At 32.9% G+C, this 20,997-nt stretch overlaps 2 protein-coding genes across 3 annotated transcripts; both read left to right on the forward strand.

Annotated features, from left to right (window-relative positions):
- The first annotated feature begins 9,187 nt into the window (after positions 1 to 9,187).
- LOC125872348 (potassium transporter 2) lies at positions 9,188 to 17,748 on the forward strand. 2 transcript variants are annotated; one of them, XM_049553063.1, is made up of 10 exons: positions 9,188 to 9,206; positions 9,529 to 9,665; positions 9,829 to 10,060; positions 10,133 to 10,378; positions 10,460 to 10,513; positions 13,142 to 13,402; positions 14,370 to 14,422; positions 14,519 to 14,636; positions 15,940 to 16,194; positions 16,637 to 17,748. In XM_049553063.1, exons 2-10 carry the CDS (start codon positions 9,627 to 9,629, stop codon positions 17,740 to 17,742), a joined length of 2,364 nt encoding a protein of 787 aa, XP_049409020.1. In that variant the 5' UTR covers positions 9,188 to 9,206; positions 9,529 to 9,626; the 3' UTR covers positions 17,743 to 17,748. The 2 variants fall into 2 exon arrangements, with proteins under 2 accessions (XP_049409020.1, XP_049409021.1); XM_049553064.1 differs by lacking the exon at positions 9,188 to 9,206 and having other exon boundaries at positions 9,832 to 10,060.
- A 1,629-nt stretch (positions 17,749 to 19,377) lies between these two features.
- On the forward strand, positions 19,378 to 20,438 carry LOC125873247 (uncharacterized). The gene is made up of 3 exons (XM_049554147.1): positions 19,378 to 19,733; positions 19,966 to 20,029; positions 20,133 to 20,438. The coding sequence occupies exons 1-3, from the start codon at positions 19,425 to 19,427 to the stop codon at positions 20,300 to 20,302; spliced, it is 543 nt and encodes a 180-aa protein (XP_049410104.1). The 5' UTR covers positions 19,378 to 19,424; the 3' UTR covers positions 20,303 to 20,438.
- The last annotated feature ends 559 nt before the right edge of the window (positions 20,439 to 20,997 follow it).

Raw genomic sequence — 20,997 nt, forward strand, 5'->3', positions numbered from 1 at the left:
AAGAAAGGATAAAATAGAAATTACTTACTTGAAATCCAATTCTAAAAGTCAAAGATTAAAATCACGAAAATAAAGTAATAGTAAAGAAAAGTCATAGTAAAATACAACGATTTTTCTAAAGTATATTTCAAATTGAAGTAATCATTTAACTATCTTGTATAATACTCTTGCCCTAGATCCCCATTTTCTATTCTACCCCCATTCCTCTATGATTAATATTCAGTTAATTCAAACTTGAGCCCGAATGTTGAATCGACTTTTTTTATTCTTTCTTTTTCCTCTCTTATTCTAAAAGGGGAAAAAAGAGAAAAGAGGGGGAGAGGGATTCATCACCAATCGCCAAAGGTATAGAACCTAAACTACTAAGTGGATCCACTAGTCTATTGTGAAAAGAGTCCATCTAAAAAGTACGACCATTTTCTACCCATGGTGGCTACATGCTTTATGGGGGATGTGAGTTGTCTGAACTCTCCCCCATATCGGTGCTCAATACTACTCCCAAAATATATTAGCTCTTTATGTTTTAAAAACATACTTCTTCTGTGATTTGAGATTAGTGCTCAAAAACTTAGCTCGAAGGCTATCTTGGAAATCTCAGTTTCCCTGCATGCTTCATTTAGAAAGCTATTACTCTTTCTAAAAACTATCCCAAAGGCTCTTTGGAAATCTCAGTTTCCGCTTTTATTTAAAATGTGAAAACATTTTTAAATCTCTTTGGGAATACATAGTCCCCATATACTTCTTTGAAGAAAAGAACTTCAACTTTACTCTTTACTAAACTCAAAACTTAAGTCTTAGAACAAAGTTAAAATGTTTGTAAAACACTTATGAAAACTTGAAATGAACTCCTCTTACTTGACTCTTGACTTTGATCTTAACTGTTATTGACTTGACTCTTAACTGATCTTTGAATTGAATAATGGATTCAAGGATTAAGATTTGAGTATGGAAAGATCTCATGTTGTTTAGGAATGATTCTAGATAGCTAAATATGAGAAAAAAAACCAAAAATCAATATTTAAAGGTGGGTCTATGACGCGGAGGCATAATTTAATTTGGGTTCTGAAAACGTCTTTTGAGGCAGAACACCTCGTGTTAGCTCCGCGACGCAAAGCTGAAATTTCAATTCTGGGAACAGGTTGTGCGACGCGCTCCCATGTTCAGATTTCGCCCGTCGAAATTTCTTCTTCGTTTTTCTTCCCCAATCCACCCAAACTCAATTCTTTTTCTTAAATCATTTTTAGATACAGATACCCAGCAATGTACCTAAAAATGTAACTCGAAACGACCCTATAATGCGACGTAACGAACTCAGAAACTTCCCAACTCAGTCAAATTCAAGAACAATATATGAACTCAAGAATAGGTATCAAGATCATCAATATTCAAATGCTTTTAGGACGAATCCAAACTGAAATAAATATGTTTGGCATGTGGGAGAACGATCCCAACGTTATGAGAGCCTCACATAACTAATAGAAGTAAATCATTGGCAAAACTCCAAGTTCCTTGATCGATCTTGATGAATTTGCCCTTTTCTCCTTCTTCTTTTCTCTTCTCCTTTCTCCTTAGCCCTAGTGTGAAATCTCAAGTTCTAAAACTGACTAAGTTCTGAATTGACCCATATGAAACTCCTAAAATTGAATTAAAATAATAGGACAGTGAAAAGACTAAAATACCCCTTATATTTCCGGATTGAGCATTTCCCTAATTCAACAGCCCAACTTCCAAAAGGGATAACTTGCTCATACAAACTCGGAATTGCACAAACTTGGCGGCGTTGGAAAGATAATTCCAAGAGCTTCTCAACCATATTTGGAACTACACCTAACTCATCCTGAGCTAGTAGTTATGGTCGTCTGAAGTTGACCAAAAATTCAACTTTAGCTTACTTACAATTTTCCAGATTTCCTTGTACTTTCCAAAAATAACTATTTCCAGATTTTAAACTTCTTTCTAGTTCTTTCTAGTTGTGAGATGTTACAAAAACTCAAGTGTTGGCTTTGAAAAACTTCTCCAGATTTATAACTCAAAATAGGGTTCATGATGAATTATAGACATGAACAAATCAACTCAAAGATCTCAATAAAAATATAGAAACTCAATATTTAGGAACAGAATTTCAAGAGACTCAAGAATTCAAGAACTCAAAATTAACGTATATCAAGAATACTCAAATTTAGGGGTAGAATCCTAGATTTCTCTTTTACTGATTTGAAAGTAGATGTAGGGTGTGAGGACGAACTAGTTCAACACTATGATAGCCTTAAATACCTCGAAGAACAAGGTTTTTGAAGAATCTTTGAAGAATTTTGAAGAATCTTGAAGAATTTTAAAGAACTTCATTAGAAGTCTTGAAACCCTAGCTTGAAGGTAAACAATCAAGAAAATCTTTCTTGAGATTCTTGAATTAGTTTCTTGAAATCTCTATGGCCAAAAATAATGATTTTCATTAGTGATTCTTAAAGAAGAATCTTGAAAAAGATTGAAAGAATCTTGAATGGAGTCTTCTACTTTGATTTTTATTTTAGGTTTTGTCTTAGGGTTTGAGAGAGAAGAGAATGATGGATTAAGAGATGAAAATCTGGTTGTTTTGGGTCTTTAATTAGTAAAGAAATTCGTTTAGGGTTATCTTGGAGGTAAAAAGACAAAAAGACCCTTTTAAATGTTTTTCCGTCGGCTAATTCGTCACTGCACTGTATCAATTACTAAAATGTTCATAACTTTTACTCTGAAATGGGATCGATGCGAAATTGGTGGCGTTGGAAATAGATTCAAATACCTTTAATTTGATAGATTATGATCCACGTAACTTTTTATATTCTAAGAGATATGGTCGATTGAAGTTGACCCAAGTAGAATCTTACCTCAAAACTTAATCAATAAGGAAACTTTCAACTCTACTTTGTACTAGGGGATTCTAGTGACCTTAATTCATATTCAAATCATTCCTACACTGAAGAATTTAACTTTCCACATATGGGTAATTTATGAATCACCCGATATGACCCTATAAGTAAATGAAGAATGGTTCGAGTCTTAACTTAAGAAATTTTTGGGGTGTTATAGTGATATATAAAAATACACTTACTCAATATCTTTGAACTCATAACTCATTTAGAAATCAAAGTTTCTCATTTATCAATGTAAAAATTGATACCTTTGGGAACACTTAGTTCCCTTTACTCTTACTCAATTCATATTTGAAAACTCTTTCTCAAAAATTAATAACTATAAAGCATACCAGAATTTGTAACAATCATATGAAACAGAAAGGAAAGAAAACCGAGGCCACCGAATGTACAGTGTCCCATTAAAAAAATTATTCCCCTCTAGTATCCGAGGTTTAATGGAATATATTCTCCCAGGATAGGATGATTTTTTCACCATATATTGCTACCCAAAATAATGGTGTCAGCGAGCATGGCAGTAAAGTACACGAATATTTAATTATGCAGAAGAAGAAGTTCAGAAATTTCATAAGTGAAAAGTCTGAGGAATCACAGATATTTATAGCCAAGAAGCATTATTTCCAAAAGCTTGCAACCTTTCTGAAACCACACGACCGTTCATGAAAGTTTAAAACCTTCGAGAACAGTCATGGTTGTTCCTGAAAGTTGCAACCTTTCCAAACAGTCATTTCCAACGGTGGGGAGTTCAACTAAAACGGAAAAGATATTTTAAAACACGGGGTCGCGTGGATCCGAGTTGGGTTGGATCGTTTCGGTTAATTAATTAAATAATTAAACTTGGTTTGGCCATTATTTAATTTAATTTAATTTAATAAATAATTAAAATAAACTTTGTTCAAAAACTAATCTCTCGATCATTTTCCAAAGCCAAAATTGTAGCCAATGGAGCGATAACAACGACGACGTGAGGGGGTCCCTCTTTCCAACCCTTTTAACAAGTAGAAGTGTTTCTCCGTTTAAGCACTTTAACTTTTCTTTCCACCACCAATGAGGAAGAAATGTTTTTTCTTACTAAATCATAAAAGAACCTTTCAAATTCCTCTTTTCATCTTCCCTTGATTTTCCATTAATTCTTACTATATACCCAACAAAAAACTCTATGAAGAGTTGAGCATAAATAAAGGTGAAATCGTCTAGAATACTTACGCACTTAAAGAGCAAAAAAGCAATTGGCATATTGACTTTTCTGAGGTGTTGCTGAACTCTTAAGTTACACTTTGAAGAACCAAGTACAAAGTTTATGTTCTAAGAAGTTTTTCTTTGTGTTTTGATGTATCGTTATTAGTACAGTGAGTTATAAGCTAAATTAGGATTATAGTCTTCAAGTTGTGGGAAACTCAAAGACTTGGGAACACACACCTTGGAGGCTTGTGCTAGTGTATGAATTATTTGATTATTCCTTAGGGTACATAGTTTTATAATCTATTTTGTGGTAAGACTCGTTGGTATTTAGTGAAATTGGGAGTAAATCCGGTTATGAAACCGGTCATGATTTTTACACCTTTTGAACCAAATATTTTCAGGTAAAATACTATGTTTTTACTTCACTATCTTTACCTCATAATTGAAACATGTTAAGCAACTTGGTTTATTTAGATAAAAAATAAAGTTGAGTAGTATAATTCTAGGTCGTGTAATTCATCATTGCATCTACATCAAACTCCATCACATATGTTATCTATTTTTCCCCTATATTACGATTTGGCTTCACAAAATTTACTTTGGCTTCAAGAAACACTTGATCATCACAAATATTTTACATGGCCAAATTTAGATCATATCTTAATAGTGATACAACCACCATCATTACTTTTCTATCCTATTGTTTTAAAAAACCTCACTATCTATCTACTTCTCACCATTATTCGTAGCCATTTTTGCTTAGTGTGCTAACATCAATTCTAGTAAGTATATTTATTTCATTCTTTTAGTGAAAGCTCCCTTTTCAACTTTTGCGGAAATTAAAAGTTAGGTAAAAATTGGACCCCCGTTTATTTCATGCCTACCGCCAATCAAGCTCTTGCCTTTTCTTTAGTTAATTAATATAATGACACAACGTTCATAATTGTGTGGAGCTCACTTTTGCTTGTTAAAGAGATAAACATTTCCTTTTTTCAAATCTTGCCAAACTTTTATCACATGACACGACCACTATTTGGTTAATTAATTTGAAAAATGTTATTATTTTAAATATTAAAGCAGTAATTTGTATTTGGACAATATCTTAAGACTTAAATGTACTTTTGAAGGAGAAAAATGTTTTTTAAGGTTGACTAAACACATTAAATATTTAAATAAGCATTTTTGGCTTATTAAAAAATTGATCAAAGAAACTGTTACTTGTTTTTAGACAATTCTATTCTAATGTTAGTTTCATCAATTAACGGAAATAAACAAAAATTAATTCCATTATATAAAAACGTAAAATAAATTTATCAATTTGAGAGTGAGAATAATGTAAAAATAAACTCGACATTTGAATTTTAGACATATGAACCAACAAACATTATTACTTACACTGGATCATTGTTACCCATTGTATTGTATTGTATCGTTACTATATCTACAATGTTTGTTTTGATTGTTACTTAAAATGTATTATATTGTATTATTAAATTTCGTTGTTACGTAACAATGAAAACCCCTATTTTATGGAATAACCGATTTGGTGTGTTCCCATTGTTACTTAATTTCATTTTCCAATTATATCTTTACATAATATTTCAAAATACTGTTTTACCCTTTACCTTATATTATTTAATTCTAGTCAAACCTCCTACCCTAGAATAATTAAGGATATGTTAGTAAATTTATAAATTACAATACAGTACGATACAATCAAACCAAACAATTAAAATGTTATTAAACAACAACAAACAATACAGAGTAGCCAAACATTGTATCTATCATACAATACAATACAATAGAGTACAATACAATACAATACAATACATTATAAAATAATGGGTAACAATGATCCAAAAAGAGAAAAAAATTTGGTCCTAGCGGCGTATTTTGGGTTACTCAAATTCACGTGAATTCATATTCTTCACTTTAAATTATATGTAGTATTATATGTCTTTTTTATAAAAAAAAAATTATGTATGATTAATTAATTTGAGAATAAAAGGGATAGTTTTTAAGTAATTATAGTATCATTTCTTACTTGATTATATATATTGTTGTCTCATTAATATTATGACAATTAACATGAACCATATTATTAATTCTATATCTACTTCTTTCATTTCCCTTTCACTATTTTTATTTTTTTTATTGTTGAATATTTTGAAGTCAAACTTCCTACATTATATAAATTTGTTGACTCTTTTTGTGTTTTGTGGTGTTTTCTTCAAATTTCAAGCACCGCAACAAGTTAATACTATTTCAATATCATTATATATATTTATCAAATTTAGCGCAATACTATTTTGATAGTATTATATCATTTCTTAAATTCTTGAGTCAAGTTATATATAATTTTCTAACTTTTTATTATATTTTTTCATGAGATTTGCTTACATACTACCTTCTTCATACCTCATTTGTAGGATTATACTAAATAAATTATTATTGTTCAATTTATATATGACAATTAAAAAAAATAAGATTTTTCTATGAAATTTGGCCTCGATAAGCGAAAAGGATTTGCTCCTAGCTTGTTTAACAAGAATAGCCAAAAGTTGGGGTGTCAAATGGAAGGGTTGAGTTGAAATTGGAGATATTAGAATGGGTTGAAATAAAAATTGGGTTGGATCTTGACCCGCCCAAGTTTACTTTGGACTAAAATGAGTTGGGCTAAAAATTGGGTCATGACCCGCTCAATTTGACCCGCTTAATCTCAATAATTTTACATATTGCTATTTAACTTTTAGAACCACAATTTAAATTTCAAATCAAGAAAATTTTAAAATAGAAATTACAAATGGATAGTAAATTCTAAAAGGTGTAAAATAGATAGTAATTCATACCTTCAATATAGAGCATACATTCATCAAATACAAATATAAAAAATTTTAAAATGAGTTGAATTTGGAGATTAAATTGGACTCAATTGAGAATTCTCATTAAATGGATTAAGACTTCAATGAGTTGAGATCGAACCCAATTCAAATTATCTTAAGTTCAACCCTTGAAATTTTTATTAAACTAAACAGATTATCTATAGTTGAGCTCTTTTTTGACACCCCTACCCAAAACAATACATGTGTTTGACCAATAACGAGTTTCATTAGACAACGAGCCTACATGTAGGACTATGTAAACAATTCACTTTCAAATTGATTAATTTGTAGAAAGAATATTTCTCAAACACTAGTGTATTGCATTATATTTTATGATATTATTTATCATAAATTACAGATATTTATAAACAAAATTCCGACACAATGACTGAAACCTCAACTACAGCAACAGCAAAAGCACAAGAGTCCAAGAAAGATGATTAATTGGAGGCAATAGAAACAATAGCAGACAAAAGGAGGAGTTTCGTGTTAAAAAAAAATAGTTATACTTGAAAATATACAAGCGTAAGTCTCATAGAGGTAAATATAAGAATTCAAACAATACAAAAGAATCATAGATTGTGGATTGACACAGTTAATAACGGCAAAGTAGGAAAATAATTTCTTTTAATTTGGCCTTACAAATCTTGCGGCTTGTTATTTCCACGAGGTAATAATAAAATTTAAGTATATAGTACTGTCTATTCTTTCATATCCCAGTAAAATTTTATTGAATATATTATTGTTGGTTACTAATGTTGGAGCTTTGATGTGAAGTAGCAATATTCAGCAAAAGGGCATGTTATCCAACAATGATTTTGGGTGAATATGTGTCTCACATTGATTGTTGTGTTACTGTGTGCGTCCAAATATACACTACTGTACTAGTACAGTAATACAGTATTCTTTTGTTGGCTTTTTTTAGTTGTACGATCAGGCAATGAATTGTTTAAGAGTAAAGTATTCATGCTTAATTCTCGGAACATGTTCCCTAAAATTTAATTTTGTGCATCTGCACATTCTCAAATTTTCATCATTTCCCTTGTTTAGGTAAGTGACAATATTCTCAAGTTTGAGTTGTCGGCTACCCAAAACGTCTTTGGTTTTTCTTTAACTGCTGTTTTAGCATTTTTATTGTCTTCTAATCTCATAATAAAACATGGTTAAACGTCTGGTTTGAGTGAAATGACCACATTACCCACTTCAACTTTTTTTAAAATATATCTGTGGTATTTTGGTTCTATCGAAAAGCAGTGATAAAATGATTCTTCAATGTATATCATGGACGTCTAGATCTAGTTTTTGTGGGAGAAGTCCAAGAAGATAAAGGGTCAGAATATGGATACCTACTGTTTATTTAGCATATCTTTAGTCTTCCTTTGCAGTTATGGATGTAGTAGGTTAGGTTTGCCTATGCAGCTGAGCTGAGGATGCATTTATTAGGAAAGACTATTCATTCCTAAATTTGTTAGCTGTTAAACCAGTTAGTTATATTTGATTAAAGTAAAGTTGGATTTTCAGTAGAATTAAGGGTGAAAAGCCCAAGAATACGAAAAGAGAGTAGCTTTTTACACGTTGCTTGAAATGGGAAAAGATAGATAAATAAGCGTTGGAATCGTGAACAAAATGGAATTGAGCAGAAGAGAAGGGGTCCATGTTCTCATCACGTGCTGCTGCCTCTCCTCACATAGATAATTAGCATTTTTTTTTTTTTCTCTCCATTGTCCGGTACCACATTAGAGCTCGATTATTAAATTTGTGTCATATAGGTCTATTTAAGATAAGTTTTATTTGTTCAGAAATCAATTTCGAGACCTCTGTTTAAAAAAAGAGTTATTAGTGTATAATATATATAGTTTTGTTCTTTTCGAGCCTCTCACTTCACCATCTACCCAACACCCATTTTTGCTATTCCTCTGCTTTTGAGCCAAAAATCATTTCTGGTAAGTTTTCACACTTGTAGTGAAAGAACGTCTACTCCTTATCTTCTTAAAGAAATACTATTACCAATTTTTTTAAAATATTAGTGTTTTCATATACTATATCACTGCAAGTAGTACTATTATCTTGGTGACCTGACCTGTATATTTTGTACATATATATATAGTAAGTATTTGAGTAGAGTGGGGACTACCTACTTCTGGTCCTTACAATCGCCTTAATTTACGTGGGCTCAACTTTGGTGTGATTGATATGATAATGTAACTGCCGTTGAATCAATCTCACACTAGTACGTTTTCTTCTTCTTCTTCCAACTCTACTAATCTAACCATTTGTTGCACAAGAGTAAGTTTTGCTTTCCTTTTCTATACTTTGTTATTAACGAAAGAAAGAAAGCTTATGAGTTTCCATGGAAGTTTTACTTTTAGTGTCCTGCATTGTGCACAATTGTGTTTAACCCAATAAGTGGCCAAGTGGGTTAAATTAAAAAAAGGGGTTTGTTTCATGCCTTTATTCTTTTTTTATTTAGGGATTGATAGTGGTGATTTGTGTTAGTGTTGGTTCGGTGCTATATTGCCTCATCATTTTTGTGGATCTTTCATTTCTTGCAGGATTATGATATGTTTAAGAAATTGTACTTCAAGTAAGGATATCTTATCTCTTTGTTATTAGTATCCAGCAAATTAGTACAAAAAGCCTTTTGAGGAGAATGGATATCGATTATGGCAAGTGTTGGGACACTTCAAAGGTGTGTATATGTTGTTCTTCAATCTGCTGAAATTTTGAAAACAGTTATGCCATATTGTAGATTGTATTATATTGCTGAATTACAGTCATATTTTTTCTCCTTTTTTTTTTTTTCACATCTTACTTACACCTATTTCCCCCTTTATGTTTCTTTATTATTATAGAAGTCTTGGAAGAGTACACTGATTCTGGCTTATCAGAGTCTGGGGGTAGTGTATGGTGATCTCAGTATTTCCCCTCTCTATGTCTACAAGAGCACATTTGCAGAAGACATTCATCATTCAGAGACTAATGAAGAGATTTTTGGCGTTCTCTCTTTCGTTTTTTGGACTTTAACTCTAGTTCCTCTATTCAAATATGTCTTTATTGTGCTTCGAGCTGATGACAATGGAGAAGGTATGTACTACAAGTCACAAAGATAAGCTTGGTATTTGGTTGTTAAATTGATTTATATGGATTCTGCTGCAGGTGGTACTTTTGCGCTCTATTCCTTAATATGCAGGCATGCCAAAGTTAGCCTTCTGCCTAACAGACAAGTTGCTGATGAAGCTCTTTCTACCTACAAACTTGAGCATCCTCCTGAGATGAAGAACAGCTCAAAGTTGAAGTTGCTTCTTGAGAAGCACAAGTCCTTACACACTGCTTTGCTGATTTTGGTGCTTCTTGGCACTTGTATGGTGATTGGAGATGGGCTGCTTACTCCAGCCATATCTGGTATGGTAGGCTGTTTTGCATCAAATTCATCTTCTCTAGAATTATGGTAGATGCTGACATGGAATCTTCTTCCAACTGCAGTATTCTCTGCGGTCTCTGGCCTTGAGTTATCGATGTCTCGGGAGCATCATCAATGTAAGCTGCTTTGTCTACAATGAAACTATTTCTTGAAAACTGAAATGTGTTGTTCTTGTAGCATGCCATTTTGTTATCAATTACACTTTAGAAGTTGCATCAAAGAAATTGAAGTAATTTAATTAGTATGTCTTGCTCCTATCTTGTACTACTCTTTTTGAATATCCTTGTCTTAGTACAAAATCAAAGTATGGAGTGATTGATTGTGTTACAGAATATAGAGCAAAACTGTGAGACAATCCAGTCAAACGTTGTGGTATCGATGCTTAATTAACTTACCTGTTCAGTGTCAATCAACATTTCAGTGATCATGGATAAGGATGTCTGTCTTCCTCTCTGTTCATCTTCTCATTACCCATTTCTAACCTTCTCAGCCTTAATAACCAAATTGGCCGAGAAAACTTCCACTGTTGTCAATGCACAGACCTTGCAATTGTAAGGCCTGGTAATAGTAGACGACTCACTATTATTCTATTACAATCTGGTGGCTGGTTACAGGCAGAGAGCATACGGTAGAGAGAGAGAAGAAAATCTTAAAAATTATTCTTTATATGGCTACAACTTGGTCACTATTTAGTATGTACTATCTACATGGAAAAGGGAAAGATATAATTGCTGTAACAGTAGGGCACTCACTTGTCTGGAATGTTTTACCTTTCTTTTCAAACTCACTGTCTAGAAATATTTGACCTTTCTGTTCAAACTCACTTCTGGGGTAACAATTACTCTGTCAAACTTAGGTTTTGCTTCTGACCAGGTAAAGAATCTCATAGTACCATTCAACACAAAAAGAAGGACCAAAGAAAAAATGTATCTCATTGTAGTGATTGTGTCAGAAATGTTGTCACTTCCAAAAGGTATTATGACCAATGTCAACATAGCTTTCAACTGAAAAGAATATTTTAGGCAAAGAACCTTGTAGTACCACAATTGTTGTCTCTTGTCAAATTTACCAGTGTCATTGTTTCTTTCAACTGAAAGGAAAACGTTGTTTTTCTCTCTGAGTACCTTACATGATAAACATGTGAAGTCTGAGAGTGGAACAAGTTATGTTTGCTACAAGGACTTTCCTCCTAAATTGTACAAGCTATTGTATTATGTATCTGATAAGTCTAGTGTTCTTTTTCCAACTTTCTGGTGACAACAGCAGGGCAAAATCCATCGATTTCCATCTCTATGTTCGCTAAACTTGCTTCCTTTCTTTCCTTTTTTCATGAAGCTGACCTTAATAGACATCTCTTCTATTTTGGTAGACGTAAGATTTGGTGAATCAATTCAATTAGATATCGCTTAGGCGCTTACCTATTTATATATGGTATTTTATCAAAACTAGATATTAGAGCAAACAAGAAGTGAAGTTCATTCTCCACGACTTTAACACAGAGCGATGAGTTGAAACAAGAAATTCACCTGGAATGAAATGGTATAGATATAAGAAAAGACAGTGGTTTTTGGGGTGTGGCTGGGGAGGGGGTACGTGTGCAGGGGCAGACTTAAATCAGCCAACTATTTTGAGTTTCCAATGTTTTCCTCTTATATTTCTTGTTGGTATTTAGTTAAAGGATGGGTGCGGGAAACAACAGAAGAGATTTGACATTAATATCTTTTCTGCTGAGTTATATTTCTTTGTTTCTTCCTTACTTTTCAGATGTATCTGCTGCATAAGTGTTAATCACTACAGATCTTTACAGAAGTTATTGTTAAACTTTGATTCATTATTACATCCATGTTTTTTTTTTGGCAAAAGTACTCATTACTCCCTTGAACTTGAAGCTTTTTATACGGTGTACACCTAAACTAAATTCCGTTTTAATTACCCCCGAACTTGTTTATTCCTCCATCGCGTACACCTTTTTCGTCCACCTGCTCCTATTGTGACTACACGCGCGCAACAGCTGGCAAAAGTGATGATGTGGATTTCCACCTGGATAAATAATAGTCACCTAGATAAATTAATATTGCAAAAAATAAATTTCTTAAATTTAAAATTCATTGTTTAAAAGTTATTTTTGAATAAGGGCTGATTTCGCGGCACTCCTTCTGGATTTGGGTTTTTCTAGACGTGAAGTTGGTCGATTAAATTTCAAATTTATCTGAAATTCTTATCAAGTAAGTGTTAATCTTTGTTTCCTTTACTTTTCATTTACATTTTGCCTTATTTTTCGTTTAAAATATGCCAAATATTTTAATTCATCGTTTAAAAGTTATTTTTGAATAAGGGCTGATTTCGCAGAACTCCTTGAATTTCAAATTTGTCGGAATTTCTTACCAAATAAGTGTTCTTTGTTTCCTTTACTTTTCATTTACATTTTGCCCTATTTTTCGTTTAAAATATGCCAAATATTAAAGAAAAATGGAGATTTTATGTTTTTTTACCGTTGTAGCTTTGTTATGTGGCAAAAAATCACTTCCTCATGCGCCTAGTAGAGTGTGTTGTCAATTTCTACGCCAGGTGGACAAAAAAGGTGTACGCGACGGAGGAATAAACAAGTTCGGGGTAATTAAAACGGAATTTAGTTTAGGTGTACACCGTATAAAAAGCTTCAAGTTCAGGGGTAATGAGTACTTTTGCCTTCTTCTTTTTTGACAAAAGTACTGTTGAATTACATCCATGTTTGGCTTATGCAGATGCAGTGATTCCAATAACTTGCTTCATATTGGTCTGCCTATTCGCATTACAACATTATGGCACACATCGAGTTGGTTTTGTTTTTGCACCAATTGTGATGACCTGGTTACTCTGCATTAGTGCTCTTGGGTTATACAACATTATTCACTGGAATCCACAGGTTTATAAAGCTCTTTCCCCCTATTACATGGTAAAGTTCCTGAAGAAAACAAGAAAAGGTGGATGGATGTCTCTGGGTGGAATTCTGCTCTGCATAACTGGTAATATGTCTTCTTACACTTCGCTTTTTTGTATTAGAGTGGTCATAAGCTCTGTTTCTTTGGTATATCTTCTGAAGTCCAATATGCAGCTTTATATAAATCAGGTGCTGCCATCTAGAACATGCTAAAAGTGATGCTATTGTATGTACCTTGCTTTCTGTAGGCTTACCTGCTCATATGTCAGATGCCTGTTCTCTAGTATCTAAAAGCATGTCAGTTGGCAAATATAAGGTCCAATTTGTGGTAGTACATGATCTATGGTTCTAGGATTTGTTGAAGGCTATTCTAGTAAAAAATTGACATGAAATACTTGATTGAAATTAATAGTATGAGAGCAGTTGGTTAGAAAATACATATTTGTAACAAAACAGATTAAGCATCTGTTCAGTACAGATTCATATAATACAATCTGCCAATAGCTTAAATGTACTCTCTCTTTCATAAAATCGTTGTGTCTTCCCTTGCCAAGAGCCAAACAAAGTTATCTTTGAAAATTTTGATGTATTCTTTCATCACTTTAACATGGAAAAGGTTGCAACTTTTTTCTCTTTCGTAGTTTCAAAATGTCCAAGTTTTACATTGAAAAAAAAAAGAACCATTCTATATTCTATATACCTCTGAAGATTGGTCAAATTGGCCATTCATTAGAGAAAAGAAACAAATAAATTGTGATGGGGAGAGAATTGTGTTCTGATGTAATGTATGGCCTGATACTTGATAATGTTTTTATATTCAACATTGTTCACCTCTGGATCATGCTTTGAATATGGTATCAATAGTGTACTATATACATCTAGATTTGGTTAGGCTATAATCATGGTATCAATAGTGTACTATATAGGACATAGTCAAGTTACCTTGCTCAAAAAAAAAAAATAGTGTACTATATAGGACATAGTGATGCACTGCAACAAAGATCCAATGTTTCAGTAATGAATGTTAAAATGTTTTATTTACCGTATTACAGGTTCTGAAGCAATGTTTGCTGATCTTGGGCATTTCTCATATACTGCAATTCAAGTAAACTCTATGAACCAAATTTTGTACTTGTACGTTTACAGCAATAGACTGTATTTTAATCTCAAATGATATCTCTAATTCTTTATCCTGCCACAGATTGCATTCACCTTTCTGGTTTATCCAGCACTAATCTTGGCCTATATGGGTCAAGCAGCTTTCTTATCAAAGCATCACCACACCATTCACAAGATTGGTTTCTATGTATCAGTTCCAGGTATCATTACAATGTTAAACAAGTTTAGATGGTACTGAGGCATACATAGTTAAAAAAAAAAAAGGCATACATAGTTATGTACTTATGTTTGATATGGAGTTTGAGCTTTCAGCTGATAAATTTGTGTATATTCAAGACACTAAAGTAGGTAAGCTACACATTTTATACTGTGGTAGTAACTTCTTTTTTTCTTTTTAATTATCTAGTTCAATATTTTGGTAATAACTAAACATTGACTTGAAGGTAATAATTTGACAAGTATAATATGTTTTTCCACAAAAAAAAAGGACATGTATAATATGGTAGTGATAGTAGAAGAAAATATTAATTTTTGGTTGAGAAATGATACAGAAAACATCTTTAACATTTGATAGTTAAATGAATTTGTATTGTTGGATATTCTGAAAGTTGTATAGAATAATATTACCTGTCATATGGTCGAACGTTTTGTGACATCTTAAAATGGGAAGGTTGTTGGGACTGGGGGAGTAGAAGTTCTACATTTAAAGTAAATTGATCTCAGTTTCGAGGGATGTATACTATAATTCATACAATTGAACTGAAATTCTTGATGCTTGAACTATCATTAGTACAGCAATGAGCAACGTTGAACTTGAAGTCAACAATTGCTCTAGATGTAAGGATTTCTTTGTCAGCAGATATTGCAACCATGCTAGTTGATATCCTTTGCAATGTATTATTTACGTATTCAAGTTCTTCATGATGTAACGGTTTATGTATGAAATTGAAACCTGAATGACCTGATGTCTAAACATGATAATTATTGAGACACTGTTATGACGAGATGGAGTTGTTCGGATGGTAAGCACCCCTCACTTTCAACCCGAAGGTTGCGAGTTCAAGTCACCAAGGGAGCAAAAGGGGTGGTAGCTCCTGGGAGGGTAAAAAAATAAAAAATAAAAAATTAGACACTGTTATCCAGTTGCATCAAGATATATGAAATGAACTGGTGCTGAATTGTGAAGGGCATGGACTATGGAAATGATTATTTTTTTCAAGTATGAGCCAAGTCTGGCCTATCCTCAATCAAATTGTGGGTGTTTTCATAGTGTTTACTTCATTAAGGCATTGTATGGGACTGGGCCTATATAAGTACTTGTAGACATCAGAGAAAGACCACCATTTCTATCCGTTGTTAACAATTGTTTTCATGAACATAAGCTGGTTTTGTAGAACAAACTTCTTGATTATGTTTATCAATTTTCATTTGAATTCCATGCATATTTTTCAGTGACTTATTCCTTCTCTGTTTTTTCTTTAAAAAAAATTAATTGCAATGTAGATGTTGTGAGATGGCCAGTGCTAGTAATAGCCATTCTGGCTTCTGTTGTGGGAAGTCAGGCAATCATCAGCGGAACATTTTCAATAATCAACCAGAGTCAATCCCTTGGTTGCTTCCCAAGAGTCAAGGTTGTTCACACCAATGCCAAGATACATGGCCAGATATACATTCCCGAGATCAATTGGATACTCATGATTCTTTGTGTTGCTGTGACTATTGGTTTCAGAGACACAAAGCACATGGGAAATGCGTCAGGTACTTGTGACCAATCATTCTTTCTCCAAGCCACGTTATAAAGGCATCAATTACTGTCTACTGTCGGTCATTTTCAAAGCCTTTTAACAGTTCTGATTAACTTCTTCAATGTGGCTTAATGTGTGATCTTCAAAAATCTTTTATTACTTCTTACAGTAGATGTTTCCTTTACTATATGCTATAGAAAAAATGTTTCATATACCTGGCATTCTTATAAGACAATTCATTGCTGGCTGCCTGCTTTTATAGTGACTCAATCAGAGTCTTTTCCTTCTTGTCAGCCTAAGGCCCTAAACAGCTCTTTCCTTTTGTTTTGTTTTCCTACTAGTCTCTTTTCCCTCTTCTCTATATGAATGAAGCTGTATAGAGTTCAGCAAGCACTTAACTTGAAACTTCAATGTATATCTTAAGGTGTCATAGTTTCATCCTTTATCAATTGCAGGACTAGCAGTGATGGCGGTGATGCTAGTGACCACTTGCCTTACTTCATTAGTCATCATCCTCTGCTGGAACAAGCCTCCAATACTTGCCCTTGGATTTCTCCTTGTGTTTGGGTCTATTGAGTTACTCTACTTCTCAGCCTCCGTCATTAAGTTTCTTGAAGGCGCTTGGCTACCAATCCTGCTTGCACTCTTTTTGGTTACTGTCATGTTTGTTTGGCACTACGCCACAGTTAAAAAGTATGAATATGATCTCCACAATAAGGTTTCATTAGAATGGCTGCTGGCACTAGGTCCAAGCTTGGGTATTACTCGAGTCCCTGGCATCGGCCTCGTATTCACAGATTTGACTTCTGGGATTCCAGCCAACTTCTCACGTTTTGTTACCAACCTCCCTGCCTACCACCGGATACTTGTTTTCGTGTGTGTGAAATCCGTGCCAGTCCCTTTTGTTCCCCCAGCTGAGAGATACCTCGTAGGCCGCGTTGGTCCTGCAGCTCATCGTTCCTATAGATGCATTGTCCGTTATGGTTACCGTGACGTTCACCAGGATGTCGACTCCTTTGAATCCGAACTAGTCAGTAAGCTGGCTGATTTCATCCGGTATGATTGGTACAAGGCACATGGAATCATCGAGGCATGCAACGAGGATGACTGCTCACGTTCTGGTGCATCGTCAGGAGAATGTAGACTGACCGTTATAGGAACTCTAGATTTGTCAGGCACACCAGCTTTCGAACTCGAAGAAACCATGCAGCCTGCAAGCGTGTCTGTCGGGTTCCCTACAGTTGAAAGTGTGATAGAGATGCAACCTGTGGAAAGAAGAGTGAGATTTGCCATAGATAATGAGTCGGAAGTGGATTCACGGGACGAAATGAGTTCTCAGCTGCAGGAAGAGCTAGAAGATTTATATACAGCACAACAAGCAGGTACAGCATTCGTACTAGGACATTCACACGTGAAAGCAAAACAAGGATCATCTGTGTTGAAGAGGTTGGCTATAAATTATGGTTATAATTTCCTTAGGAGGAATTGCAGAGGTGCAGATGTATCCCTTAAAGTTCCTCCAGCATCCCTTCTTGAAGTTGGCATGGTCTACATTGTTTAATTAAATCATTTCACTGTACTCATATAGCTATGTATCTTATTAGGACCTTATTTAGAGAGGTAAATGAAATTATTGTGCAGATAACTGAAGTTTTTTATTTGATCTCTTATCTATTCAAATTTTTTATGTGTCATTCTCGAGATAAAATAACAGGGCAAATATAAGACTAACTGGAAATAATTAAAAGTCTGTTGCTTCATTCTCCAGAAGAAAACGTTATTATATCATTAAGTAAGAAATAAAATTATTTTTTAAATTTTACAACTATGGTATGCAAAGAAAACTTGCGCACACTTCAAATAGCTTGCTATATAGTAGGGGGTACAAAATTGAACCAAACCGCAAATCGAGTTAAACTGAAAAAAATCCGACTAGTGGTTTGGTTTGACTTGGTTTGGTATTGGGAAAAAAAACCCGATTATATTTGGGTTGGTTTGATTTTAACTAAAAAAAACCAACCTGAAACCAAACCAACCCGACATTATATATGTAATTTTAAAATTTTATTTTATACATTAAAATATTTACTTTGATATAATTTTAAAATATTTCTAATACTATTTCATAGTTTTTATCTTTTAATATATTATTTCAAGTTTAAAACTTAGAATGCGAAATGGTCCAATAAAGATTATAGTTCATAGATGTTGATAATTATAATAAAACTTAAATCAAAATCAAATTAATACTAATGCAAAAAGAAAATCAATTCAACACTAAGAATGACAATAATATTGAATATTTGTTCTTTAGTTTTACATTGGTTTAGACAATTAAAATACATAATCTAATTTTAATTTTCCTTAAATATTTATTAATGTAACTAATACTTATTAAACTTATAATTTTAGCATGATTTAGTACTTTTAAATTATGATCATTTTCATTATGACTTTGCAATATTTATTTTATATGATGATTTCATTATTATTTTTTATTGAATATTTTTGTGTCATCAGTACTCATCTCATACTTTGTGTTTTTTTTAAGAAACACCTTAGATAATTGTATTTTGGTTGGACTAAAGAAATATTTGAAGCACAAGTTAAATATATGTTTGTATGCAAACTTTACCGAAAAAATCCAAAAATCTGAAAAAATCTAAGGTTTATTAGTTTGGTTTGATTTATAAATTTAAATATTCGACATAATGGTTTGGTTTGGTATTTGAAAAACCCGAACCAACCCGAGGTTGAAAAACCCGAAAAAATCCGAATTTTATTAGTTTGGTTTGGTTTATAAATTTAAAATTTTTACACAAATGGTTTGGTTTAATATTTGAAAAATTCGAACCAACCCGGTCATGTACACCCCTACTATATAGACAACATATACTTGAACAAGAATTAATCAAACGCTAGTTAAGCTAAGATTGTTACTTGATTCTTATAGGAAGAAGGTTGGACAATTAATAAGAGAAACAAAATTCATTATAACCACATGAAAGGTGAAAAAAGACAAATCTATAGACAAGAGGAGTAATATTATTGGGAAATATTTTATTTAAGGAATTTAAGTTGTCAGCCAAAAGCCACGTCATATGTTATGAACCACCAGTTATGGGACTGGCCCTGCATTTTCTATTCTAATATAAAAAAAATAAGTATGCCACAAACAAAATTCTCATATAAAGGTACAACTTCAAGGTAGTATTTAATTAAGCCTCAAATTCATACAACATAATGGGGCTGAGGGCTGCTATTCCCTTTTCACCTTCTCAAAATTACTATTTGAGTGGTTCAGAATATTTCCCCAAATGCAGTATTCTTCGTAGCAGCAAAATTTGTTCATCAAAACTAGTAGCAATTTCAGCAAAGGCTAAAACAGAGGATACACAAGAAAAAGAACCAAAAAATAAGAGGAAACAATCTTTGTTTTCAAGTGTAACTGAAGCTCTTGATTTTTCCCAAGTTAGATCTTCAAAGGACGCTGAGCTTCTTGATGAAGCAAGAGAAAAAACACAATCCGGAGAGAGAATGTCTAGAGAACAGGTAAATTCTCATTTCTATAATGCATCGTTAATTTGCTAATTGGTTTGGAGATAAGTTATATAGCTAACTAATATATGAATACCTACATAAAAAAAATACAGAAATTCCTTGTACATCACTAAGTTACTAATACTTGCATAACTTTTATCAGCTATCAAACGACACTAACACTATATGTTAATCAAGTTGTGTATTAGTACTTGTTTACTTATGAAGACGACTTTTTTTGTAGTATGGAGCTCTTAGAAGGAAGATTGGTGGGACATACAAAGATTTCTTCAAGTCCTACGTTGAGGGTAATTATATATATATACTCCTAATTAATTATATTATGTAATTATCTATGGCTTTAATTAACCACTCTTTTTTTTGTTTTTGTTTTTGGGAACAAATTAACAGTGGATGGACAATATGTGGAGGAGGGATGGGTAGACAAAACGTGCAAGGTTTGCAAGAAAGATACGAGTGGAGAAGCAAGGCAAGTTGACAAATTGGGAAGATATGCGCACGTAGCTTGCCTAGAAAAATCCAACTCTGGAAATTTCTTCACCAAGCTCTTCTCAAGATGAATTTTGTAGTATATATCTTAAGGGCGAATTAGTAGTACTATTTCCTCCTCTTATATATGAACTCAGAAGAATATAACAGCCTTGGCCATTTTGTGTTTCTCTTTTTTTCTTGACTCAATCATGAATGTTATCAATTGGTCTTTGCCTCTTGAATAGAGTTATTCAAGTATATCAGTGTATTTAGAGGCAGAGCTATGATTTTTTAACTTTATGAATTCTCAATTTAGAGTCATGATAACTTTTAAGTGATAATAATTGAGTTCTAAATTCTTATAGTTGTACATATTGAATAAATTTCTTGACACAAACACTTTTTATAAGTGAAAATTATTGAATTCGATCGAACTCGTATCCCAGCTACTAACTTCATCATTGCCCCATATTAATGAGTGAGAGCTCAAAATGATCTGGATACCACCATTGGAAAAAATAATCTTTCTCTTTGAAGATTATAAGGAGAGTACGACTTTAAAATGAACATTTTTTGGGCACTACATAATAAAAGAGATTTAATACAAACCTAAATGGACACTTCGTCCAATTGTGAGCGAATTGTGATAATCGAAGTTAACTTTCGTCAATTCAACCTTAAACACATCACCAAATTTAAAGATAGTTCGTTCATAAATAGATAAACTACAATTTCTTTTATTAACTTTTTACCTGAAGTTATATCTCTTTCTTCAATAATAAAT

The sequence above is a fragment of the Solanum stenotomum genome, chromosome 8 (genome assembly GCF_019186545.1).
Source record: "Solanum stenotomum isolate F172 chromosome 8, ASM1918654v1, whole genome shotgun sequence".
NCBI classification, from domain to species: Eukaryota; Viridiplantae; Streptophyta; class Magnoliopsida; order Solanales; family Solanaceae; genus Solanum; species Solanum stenotomum.